The sequence below is a fragment of the Rattus norvegicus genome, chromosome 6 (assembly GCF_036323735.1).
Source record: "Rattus norvegicus strain BN/NHsdMcwi chromosome 6, GRCr8, whole genome shotgun sequence".
Classification (NCBI taxonomy): Eukaryota; Metazoa; Chordata; class Mammalia; order Rodentia; family Muridae; genus Rattus; species Rattus norvegicus.
In genome coordinates, this window is record NC_086024.1 from 50,978,059 (window position 1) to 50,989,707 (window position 11,649).

Genomic DNA, 11,649 nt, shown 5'->3' on the forward strand with positions numbered 1-11,649 from the left:
AAGGGGGATGGGGAGATCTGTAAATAATTTTTATATCTTTCAAAAAAACTTCTTCACTTAAATGTTATTCTCCAGGAAAATCTTCCCATGCCACCCACAGTGGGTAGAGGAGGACAAGACCTCTGACGCCCCCAAACAAACACCTTGATGTCCAGGCTCTGAAGCTCCCCCTAATGCAGTTCCCCAAATCTATCCATGATTACTTTATGTCCTGAAACTACTTGATCATAAAACGTTGTTTTTGCTAGCTATGATGGTGCAGGCCTTTGATCCCTGCACTCCAGAAGCAGAGGCAGGCAGAGTTCTTCAATCCAGGCTAGGCTACACAGCGAGTTCCCATCTGGCCAGGGCTTCAAAGTGAGATCCTTTGTCTCACAAAGAAATCTGACCTCTGCCCAAGATGGTGGAAACCTTCCCAGGATGCTTAACTCTAAATCCAGCTGGTCCTGGAGGCCTTAGAAAAAACCCTGAAGGGTCATCAAGATCTAAGATGTTTCCAACACTGCTCAAAGCTCAGGGGAGTGGGAGGGGCTCCTTACCCGTGCTGATAAGCAAACCCTGGAGAATGTCATGTCCCTGGCATAGGGTTGCTGTGGACTTCTCCACTCACACAGAGAGCCCAGCTGCACAGACCTGCCCCAGCACCCCCAGCCATCTTTCTATCAGAACAGATTGTCATTCCATCTGCCGTCTTTCCCACTGTCACTAGTACTGCTTTGTCTTTGCTCATGGAAACAATTTACCACTTGAGTCTTCTCGAATCAGATCTAGATCTGTGAACACAAAGCCTTCAGCCAGGTCACGCTTGCTTTGGTATTATCTGACCTGACAATGAAGGGGTGTGTCCATTATTTTCACGAAAAGCACATATGCTCATTGTCAGTGGAAGAAGTGCCACAGGCATCCCTGGACTGCTGTACTCTCTGCAAATGTTTCTGCAAGCAGACTTCATCCCTACAGGCCATGGGATGTAAACACTGTGACATCAGAGAGCAGGGAGGAGGCTGGCTGACCTCAGCAGTCCAGCTCATTCAGGAGAGGATCACATGAGAAGGCCTTTATACAAGACTCCTGAGGCTGTGTTGCATATGCATCACTAGCCAGAAATCCACAATGTCTTGACTAGAGTTTAAATGTCGGGGAACCTTGGTCTTCTAGTCAGGGAATCCCAGGCCCAACAGATGGGCAGATTTCCCAGGAGTACCTGGTCCAGAGCCAGTCTTTGTGAGTGTGTGCTGAAGTGCCAGGCCATGTAGGAGACTGAGACACCCAGAGGCATGAGCAAGGCCACACCAGAGCAGCAGACTAGCCATTACCTTTGAGGCCGGGGACAAGAATCTGCACGGAGCAGGCGTCCTCTGTGGTCTGCTGGGGACATCCAGATGGCAGTAGGGACAGGAAAGCCAGGCTGATCAGCATGCCTGCAAGAGCCAGGTCCCTCATCATCACGAGTGCAGGCAGGACGCTGACTCCTGGAAGAAGGAAGCCATAAACAGTGACAGGCTCTGACCAGTCAGTGCATTGCAAACAGCAGGCCACAGTCACGCGATTTTTCTCTGGGTTGGTCACATACCAATTACCAATTTCCACCGAGACTCTGAAGCTCCCAGGCAACTAGAGCACCATGTGTGCCCAGACCTCTCTCTTTAAGCCTTTGCTGAAGGTCACTTGTAGGGACCAGCTTCCCTCAGAACAAGTCACTAAACACAAGGCCTGCCCAAGAGTTCCAACTTATCCTAATCGCAAAGACTCAGACTCGAAGAAGACAATGACCCCTATGCAAGACATGAGCCTCCTGCAGGGCTTGGAGCATGACTCGGGGGAAGCGGGGAGACATCCAAATACAAACAGAGATTCACACTAGATGGTTTGAAAGCAGAAAAAGAAGAGAGGGAATGAGAAAGGCCAACCGTAGTGACAAGAGAAAAAGAAAGAAGGATTTATTAAAAACTGGGTCTGGAAACTGGGGGAGGGGGTTCCCCTTTGTGTATCAGAGCCTCACAATGGTTTCAGCATTATCTATCCCAGAAGATCTCTGATGCTTCCCTGCACCTACCCCGCTGGGTCAGTCAATTGCTTAGCAATATTTCCAAGGGCCGACCTTCTGCCAGGCACAGTTCCGGGTGCTGGGGTAGAGAAAGGGGGACAGACGGGCTGGAAAGGTGATTCGGTGGTTAGGGGTGTCTCTGCACTCGCAGAGGACCCAGGTTCAGTTTTCGGGGCCCTCATGCGGGTGCACAACCACCTGTAATCTCCCACTCCTGTAGGACCCAACGCCCTCTTCTGGCTTCTGTGGGCACTGGGCATGCATACATGGAAGTATACACATACATAAAAATAAATACATCCCTTTTAAAAAGAGGCAAAAGGATAGACGGATAAACCAGGGCAGCAGAGAAGAGCCAGCCATCTTCCCCTGAGGAAAGAGGCAGGGCAAGATGGCCTGGACATGCATGTGCTGTGCTGCTATCTAGAGATGGGGAGGGGTGGGAAAGGGGGAGGTTAGGAGGGGGTGGGGAGGTGAGGGTTTGGGGAATGGAGTAAATGATTGGAGCTTGGGAAGAAGTTGCCTGGCCTTGTGAGCACAAAGGAGAAAAAGCCCCCTGTGGAACAGAGTGAAAACTCAGAGCTGGTGTTACTGTGAAACCTTTGGGGGTGCGGGGAGTCCAAGGCTACAACATAGAAGCATTTGATCAGGGTCTAGCTTTATAAGAGGGCCACTAGGTGACTCTTTGGAGACTGTATTTATTGGAATAAGTGGGAGCGAGGAGGCCAGACAAAGGAGACCACAGTATGCAAGGGGTCATGGGGACACCATGGCAGAGGCAGAGAAGAAAGGCATGGTTGGGATGTGTTGTGGAGGCAAAGCTGATTGGTTTTCACTGGATGCTGTGGGAAATGTGAGGGGATGGCCAACTACAGCTCTGGAGAACAGGGCCGGGGCTACTGAGAAGAGAAAACCTGGGGAAGGGAGGGGGTCAGGGCTAGATTTGTTTTTCCAGTCAAAGAAGCCTATAGCTCTCCCATGGCTAACAAGCAACAGAACTTGGGTGGACAGAGCAATGGTTTAGCTTGTCCAAAAGATCAAGATGTTCTGCATCCCTCCCTGACTCCAGCCATCAGAGGCGAGGGACGAACATACACAGTCAGTGAGATCATCCTGTCCGCCTATCCACAGAGAACAAATCAAGGCAGTGAGGACACAGACCAAGTCCCAGGAGCCTTCGTAATCTTTGGAGTCCCCTATCTGGCTGTGCTGACGCCCACTTGGGTAACACCAAAGCCCTGCCACATCTGCTCCCAAGGATGGGTTCTCCCCAAAACCTGTAGAGTCAAGATGTCCAGACGTACTACCACTATTGTGTCAGACAAGGAAAGCTGCATCTGGTGATGAATCATCTGTCCCTGCAGCATGAAGGGACACCATCTGAAACTCCTCTTTTGGCCCTGAAAAGAGTCCCCACAAGAGGCAAGAAAACAAAAAGGTTCAGTGACGGTAGATGAAGACTGCCCACCTAAGCAGAGGCAGGGCTTAAGAATGGGTGGAGGGGGGACAGAGCTTTGAAATAGCATAAGCAGAGGTGAGGCTTAAGAATGGGGCTGCATGATTGAAGTGTATAGTATTTAGGTTATAAGTCAAAAGGACTCACCGACCTTGATACCTTGGGATCTTACTCAAAGTCCAGAGGTATATAATGGAAAGCCACCTCCAGCCTTCAAGGACTCAGGGGAGGAAGACCTTGTATAGTTCAAACCACAAAGACAACATCCTGAATCTGCAGGGCATGGGCTCTGCTGATCTCAACACTGCTCTGACCTTAGGAGGCTGAGGTTTGAGGCCTGGCTCCCACTCTCCAACCTACGTTGCTCTGATCCTGAGCTTGTAGGGTGGTAGGCAAGAAGGGAAGCTCTGGCAGCCAGAGGTTAATTAATGAGATGCCTACTCCTATAATAGTCGAATCCTCAAAAGCCGTGAGGAGCCAACAGGCAGAAAACTCCACTGCATGCAGAAGGGCTTAAGTGGAAATGGTAGCCTGAGAAAACACTGTGTGCCTGCTGAGTTTCTGCTTTTATTAAGAAGAAAAACAAATCAAGGCAGACTACAAAATCAGGTTTGGGAGCAGAAAACGGCACACATGGATAGGTTTGTGGAGTGGGTGGAAATACACACACACACGCACACACACACGCACACACACACACGAGAGAGAGAGAGAGAGAGAGAGAGAGAGAGAGAGAGAGAGAGAGGAGGAGGAGAGGGAGAGGGAGAGGGGGGAGGGAAGGAGGGAGGGAGGGAGGGAGGGAGAGGGGCGTGGGGAGGGAGGAAAACCACCATGGACGATGGGAACCTCTCTAGAGAGGCCTGGGTACTCACTGCTCAGCTCTAGCAGGAATGAGCACTGCTTAGAGTCTCTTCTAGCTTCTCATTTTCCAGAGTTATCTACACACGGCTACATGCATAAATGCATGAGAAACATAATGCTGAGCTTACATGGGACTCTGCAGACCCAGGGGTTGTCACACATGGATTATTGCTCTGCTGTCATTTGTCCTGAAATTTCCAGCAATTCAAGAAACAAGGGGGTGCAAAGCCTGTGGGTAAGCACACCTCCCCACCGTGCTATTAGCAGCACTCAGCTGTTCCCTAAGCGGCTTCCTTTTCTGTAGAGCCACAAAGGTAATAATAAGCCACGTATGATGGTACATGGCTATCAGCCCAGCACTTGGGAAGCAGAATATGGAGTCATGAGTTCAAGGCCAGCCTGGGCTCCAATAGTGAGATCCAGGACCAGCATCTGGCCAGGGATACATAATAAGATCCAATATCATCAATTAAAAAGGAGGGGCTGGGGGTGCTAAAGAGATGGCTCAGTGGTTAAGAACATGCACTGCTCCTGCAGGGCACCCGAGTTTGTTTCCCAGTGCTTGCAACCCCAGCTGTAGGAGAGCCGATGCCTCTGACCTCTACTGGCACCGGCGCACACATGCACATATGCGCAGACACATTACGTATGCATGATTTTTAAATGATTCAAACAGCTGGGCATGGTGGCCCCTACCAAACACATGAGAGGCAGAGGGGATTCCTCTGAGTTTGGAGCCAACCAAGGCTAGAAAACGAGACCCCATGAAAACAAACAAACAAAGCAACGCTGACCCTTGCTGCGCCCTCCGCTTGTTAGATTAAAAACTGTTCAGATGTTTGTCTTTCTCAGTGCTCCCAGAATGGCACAGGAACGTATTCCACAGAAACAAATGCTCCTCCGGAGACAGCAGGCATCCAGCAAGACATGGACTTTCCCTCCATGAAAGTCCTAAGTGTGGCTTTACGAAAGATCAGGCCACAGCAGACAGGGAGAGCAGAGATACAGAAGCCCTCCAAGCTGGCTTGTCCTCTACCACCTCCTCTCTCACCGACTCTCCTGCCTGTGTGCCCTTTCCATCAGCTCTCATCTAAGCTAGCGGATGCCATGGGGCCCTGTCCTCCAACTCTCTCAGATTCTTCCCCAGACCTGCTCCAGAACAGGACAGGTGGGCACACGGGGCGGCACCCTGTCCACCAGGAAGCTCTGGCTCATGTGCTGTTCAGTTGCCTCTCAGGAAAGGAATTTGGTTTTATAAACGGAGACTATGCAGCAAGCCCAAAACCTTTTTAAAAACAACATCCTTATCTCTTTAGCCAGGGCCCCAAAGACTGGGGGCCCACTTCTATCAAAGAGACAGCTTTCTCGGGGAGAGATTAAATGTGGAATTCACAAAAGAAACATAAGAATGAACTGGCAGTAGGCCAGGGGGAAACACAGTAACCAAACACAAACACATATCTTGACATGTCCACTCAACACCTACCGTGAAGCCCTGGGTCTCACAGACCCTGAAGTATCTTCTGTGAACAGCACTGTCATTTGGAAGCCTCCTCTGTCCTAAAGTGACACTCCCACCCCTGCCACGAGGCTACAGGGAAGATCTGACCAACGCCATGGTAAAGAGAGGTCTGCCTGGTCTCCTTCATCTCTGGCACAGATGTCTCAAGATTAGAGAGAAAACCAAGTGTGAAGGCTTAGAGCTCTGCTCTCCCAGGCAAGATCTCAACAAATCAAGTACCATTGTGCCATGCAATGGCCCACAAATTTGACCATTTTAATACAGAGCTGCTAGCTGGGGGCATTCGAACACAGCGGCCAGTCCCGAAAGCTGGTGTCAGGGCACAACAAGCAGCTGCCCTTTGGAGTTACTCCCCTTCCAAGTGGCAATATCCACTGTTAGGTGGCTCCCCTGAGGGAAATGTCCCTCCCTCCTGGTCACTCCCCACCCCACCTAAAACCCACAGTTGAGTATGCCTTGGAGCTGTAGGTCCCTGAACAGGACTGAGCTGTCAACCCATAAATGCTGCTCGATGGCAGCCTGAGGTATGGCGCTCCCCCAGGTTGGAGTTAGAAATGATCTATTCAAACTCCACCTCTTAAGAAACCTAAGTGGCTTGTAATTCCATCTGTAATAGCAACTGATCGACCAGAATCTGCCTGGAAGATTCCACCATTACCTACTGAGCTAAACGAACTCTGGAAACCTGGTGTCTGACTTACTGGTCAACTCCAGGATGTTTATATCTGAGACTGAGTCCCACCTGGTCAATTCCACCCTCCAGCCCTGCTTGGAAATTTGCCCTCCTGCCTGTGTTCAACAACTGCCCACCCCTGGCCTAGTGTCCTGGGGCAGCACCTCTTACCTGGATACCCACTAAGCGAAGGAGCTGTCCTGACAGTCACCGGCTGGCAGAGACACTGCTCCAAGGAACCTCATGGCTGTTATTTACAGAGACCAGCTGCAGTCCAACTCAGAGAGAAACCCTGCCTGGGATGTCAGACAGCCCAGCGAATCTGTTGGAGCGGCAGCCTTATCTGCAAGAGCTTCCTGCCTGAAACCATCAGCTGTCCTGCAGGGGCCTGTGGAGTGTGGGAACTCAGCCCCTGCTGCCAGGCTGGGGTGCCTGGAAAGCCCAGCCAACCCCACCCCAAACATTCTCTCTCAATTTTGGTTTTCTTCCTGTTTTCCCTTCTCTTCTTTTTCTTCCAATAAGTGACTATGCCAAACATGGTGGTGCACACCAGTAATCCCTGCGCTCTGAAGACTAAAGCAGGAGAATTGCTGTGAGTTAAAGGCCAGCCTGCACTATGTGGCAAGTTCAAGGCCAGCCAGGAGTACATAGTGAGACTGTGACTTAAACAAACAAACAAAAACAAAAGGTAGAGAGTAGTAGAGGGAGATAGAACACAGTTCACATGAATCTTTACACACACACATGCACCTGATTGCACACACATACACACTACATACATGCATACACACACATACACAATACATACACATATATACATACACATGCATATATACACACACACACACACAAACACACACACACACACACACACACACACTACACCACGACCACCTGGAGAGATCAACGAGAGTTCTGTGCTCTACCAAAACAGACTCCAAAAGTTACCCATGGTGCAGTTCCATCTATAAAATCCTCTGGCGAGCCTGTTTGGAGGCTGATCAGGGAAGCACAGCCACTCTATTACCCTCAAAGGAACAGCAGGACTCCATCAGGGAAGGTCTACTGCTGGCCTGTGGCTTCTAGACAAATTTGTGGATCCATGAGGGAGGAAGCCAGATCAGCCAAACCAACTTCACGATCAATGGAGTGTATGATGTTACAGCCAAATTGCCCTTACATCCTATCCATATAACACAAAGTGATAAAACTATAAAAATCAAGGACAGATCAGTGGTTGGCTAAGACACTACTGTGTGTCTCAAGAGTGACATGGCCTGACCTTCTGGGCTGTGGTACTGTTCAGACTTTCCACTGGGAAGACGACTCAAGGGAACTCTCTGAATTGTTTTCTACAACTGCACGTGAATCCATAATCTCCAAACAAAGCTTGACTTTTATTACGTTTCGTTTCTCAAACAGACTCTCATGCAGCTGTCCTCGAACTCAATAGAAATGTCTCTGTTCACAATTCCAGAGTTCACAGAGGGGCACAGAGCTAGCCGAGAGTTCCGAGAATCCTTCCTAAACCTACCAAGCATTGGGCGATGGTAGCACATGCCTTTTTTTTTTTTTAAGATTTATTGATTTATATATAAGTACACTGTAGCTGTCTTCAGACACACCAGAAGAGGGCATCGGATCTCTTTACAGATGGTTGTGAGCCACCATGTGGTTGCTGGGAATTGAACTCAGGACCTCTGGAAGAGTAGTCGGGTGCTCTTAACCGCTGAGCCATCTCTCCAGCCCAGCACATGCCTTTAATCCCAGCACTCAGGAGGCAGTGGCAGGTGGTCCTCAAATTCAAGGCCACCCTGGTCCACAGAGTAAGTTCCAGGACAGCCAAGCCAAGGCTACACAGAGACACCCTGTTCTCAAAAACCAAAACCAAAATTCAAACACAAAACCTGCCCAAGCAAACTATCAGACATCCCTACTGTCTCAAGGTGGTAGAGGGCCCAGAAAGCCTAAGACATTTTTTCCCTCCAACACATATTTTCTTGTTTGTTTGTTTGCTTGTTTTTCATGATAGAGTTTCTCTTGTATGACCATGACTGTCCTAAAACTTGCTTTGTAGACCAAGTGGTCTTCCAACTCAGAGATCCGCTTGCCTCTGCCCTCTGCCTCTGCCTCCCAAGCAGGGATTAAAGTCACGCACCACCATACCCTGCTTTCCCCTACCCCCTTTTTAAAGCAATCTATTCCATAACTCAGGCTGGCCTCAAATTAGAGGCCATCCTCTTGTTACAACTGCTTAGCATTGGGATGGCATGAGCCACCATTTCTGAATCTTCAGTCCCACCCTGGTATTAAACTCAGGGCTTTGTGAATACCAGGCGACTGACCTATGTCTCCAGTCCACCCTGAGGGTTTTTTTAAACAGTTCCAACAGTTTCAAAAATACTCCCAATTGCAAAAATAGTGCAATTTAGCTTGCCTGTGTTGAGTAGATTGTAAGTTAGGACTCTTGTATTATTAAGCGTACTCTGGTGTCACCAGGAATCCTCCACTGGAAGCAGACCACTGTTTTCCTCTGCCCTGACCCCATAGACCATCCCATTCCCAGCCAGAACAAGACTGGCCCAAATCCAGTGACTGTTTACATCTCTCTGAGATAACCATGGAGTTTGGATAGAGGAGTCACATGAAACCCACTCTGCTCTGGATGGGAAACTTACTGGGGTCACATCGGACGTGCTGCTGTATCTGTGGGACACTGTCCATGAGGACATTAACCACGGCCACCTCCCCAAAGGCCCTCATCACTGAGGGTGTCTGAGTTCCCGGAGAGTGCACAACACTTCCATCCCTTGTCCTATGCCTAGTCACTGGGGGATACAGAGGAGCAGAAAGACCAGGGTGTGGGCATTGAAAATCTCTCTTCTTGCCAACTAGTTAAAAGGTCTTAACCATTTAAGATATCTGCCCAATGTTAAGATTCTGTATTACAATATTTGTATGACAGTGGCACGGGAAAGTGGACATCATCGGATGTCCAGAAGGCCTGCCCAGATGTTCTCGAAAGTGGCCTGCACTAGTGGTATCTACAGAAGCCAGAAAACAGTGTCAGATCCCCTGGAACTGGAGACGCATCCCGGTGTGAACTGCCATGTGGGTGCTGAAATCCAGCTCAAACCTCTGCAAGAGCATCAACTGCTCTTAACCACTGAACCATCTCTCCAGCTCCAGGACCTAGCTTTTCTGAACTGATGATTGGGCAAAGGGATCTTGCTCCTTTGTATTAAATTCTCAAGGTTGAGTCAACTGGTCTAGAGACACTTTGAGAACCACTGCCAGCCTCACAGTAGATGTCAGGACATCACTGAAAGTCTCCTGCAGTATCTCAGCATCCCCATACGGGCTGTGACTGGCCTTACTCCTCAGCCTTCAAGAGCCCTCCACACTAGCCTATGCTCCAAGCTGCTTTACAGCCCTGGACCAGAATCACCAGACTGATTGGACAGAAGAGAGGACTCCTTGCTGGGTATAATGACTGTCCTAGCAGAACCATCACCCAGTCAGTGACCACTAGGAATAAAGAACAAACATATAGGGCTGGAGAGATGGCTCAGTGGTTAAGAGCACTGACTGCTCTTCCACAGATCCTGAGTTCAATTCCCAGCAACCACATGGTGGCTCACAACCATCTGTAATGGGATGCCCTCTTCTGGTGTGTCTGAAGACAGCTACAATGTACTCAGATACATGAAATAAATTAATAAAATTTTTTTAAAAAGAACAATCATATAAACATGATAGCATGTAAGAAGTGTGACATATGGGGTTGGGGATTTAGCTCAGTGGTAGAGCGCTTGCCTAGCAAACGCAAGGCCCTGGGTTCGGTCCCCAGCTCCGAAAAAAAAGAAAAAGAAAAAAAAAAAAGAAGTGTGACATATCACAGGATGGCTTCCTCATATATTCAGAAAGTCAGACTAAAAGGAGTACTGAGAGCAACCGTAAAGTGGACACTGTCATTGTTTTTAATAGCTGAGTAGTACTCCACTGTGGAAATGAACCATATTTTCTGTATCCATTCCTTTGAGGATCTGGGTTCTTTCCAGCTTCTGGCTATTATAAATAAGGCTGCAATGAACATAGTGGACCATGTGTTCTTGTTGTATTTTGTATGTTGGAGCATCATTTGGGTGTATGCCCAGGAGAGGTATAGCTGGGTCCTTGGGGAGTACTATGTCCAATTTTCTGAGGAACCTCCAGACTGATTTCCAGAGTGATTGTACCAGCTTGCAATCCCACCAGCAATGGAGGAGTGTTCCTCTTTCTCCACATCCTCGCCAGCATCTGTTATCACGTGAGTTTTTGATCTTAGCCAATCGCACTGGTATGAGATGGAATCTCAGGGTTGTTTTGATTTGCATTTCCTGGTGACTAAGGATGTTGAACATTTCTTTAAGTGTTTCTCGGCTATTCAATATTTCTCAGTTGAGAATTATTTGTTTAGCTCTGTACTCCATTTTTTAATAAGGTTATTTGATTCTCTGGAGTCTAACTTATTGAGTTCTTTGTGTATATTGGACATTAATTCTCTATCATATGGAGAATTGGTAAAGATCTTTTCCCAATCTGTTGGTTCCTATTTTGCCAAAATGACAGCATCCTTTGCCTTACAGAAGCTTTGCAATTTTATGAAGTCCCATTTGTTCATTCTTGATCTTAGAGCATAAGCCATTGGTGTTCAGTTCAGAAGTTGTTCCCAGTAACCATGTGTTCAAAGCTCTTCCCCACTTTTTCTTCTATTAGTTTGAGTGTATCTGGTTTTATGTGTAGGTCCTTGATCCACTGAACTTGAGCTTTGTACAGGGTGATAAAAATGGGTCGATTTGCATTTTTTTACATGCTGAGCGCCAGTTGAACCAGCACCATTTGTTGAAAATGCTATCTTTCTTCCATTGTATGGTTTTAGCTCCTTTGTCAAAGATTAAGTTACCATGGGTATATGGGTTCATTTCTGGGTCTTCAATTCTATTCCATTGATCTACCTGCCTGTCTCTGTACCAATACCATACAGTTTTTATCACTATTGCTCTGTAATACAGCTTGAGATCAGGGATGGTGATTCCCCTAGAAGTTCT

General features: G+C 48.2%; 1 protein-coding gene across 2 annotated transcripts in view; it reads right to left on the reverse strand.

The window, feature by feature from the left end:
- Positions 1-6,787, reverse strand: part of Colec11 (collectin sub-family member 11) — a 32,489-nt gene extending 25,702 nt beyond the window's left edge. For both annotated transcript variants that reach the window (NM_001427173.1, NM_001427172.1), the window contains exons 1-2: positions 6,731-6,787; positions 1,317-1,472 (exon numbers count right to left, since the gene is read on the reverse strand). In NM_001427173.1, coding sequence (NP_001414102.1) covers positions 1,317-1,446 — 130 coding nt within the window. In that variant the 5' untranslated portion in view covers positions 1,447-1,472; positions 6,731-6,787. The remainder of the gene's footprint in view (positions 1-1,316; positions 1,473-6,730) is intronic.
- Positions 6,788-11,649: the final 4,862 nt, after the last annotated feature.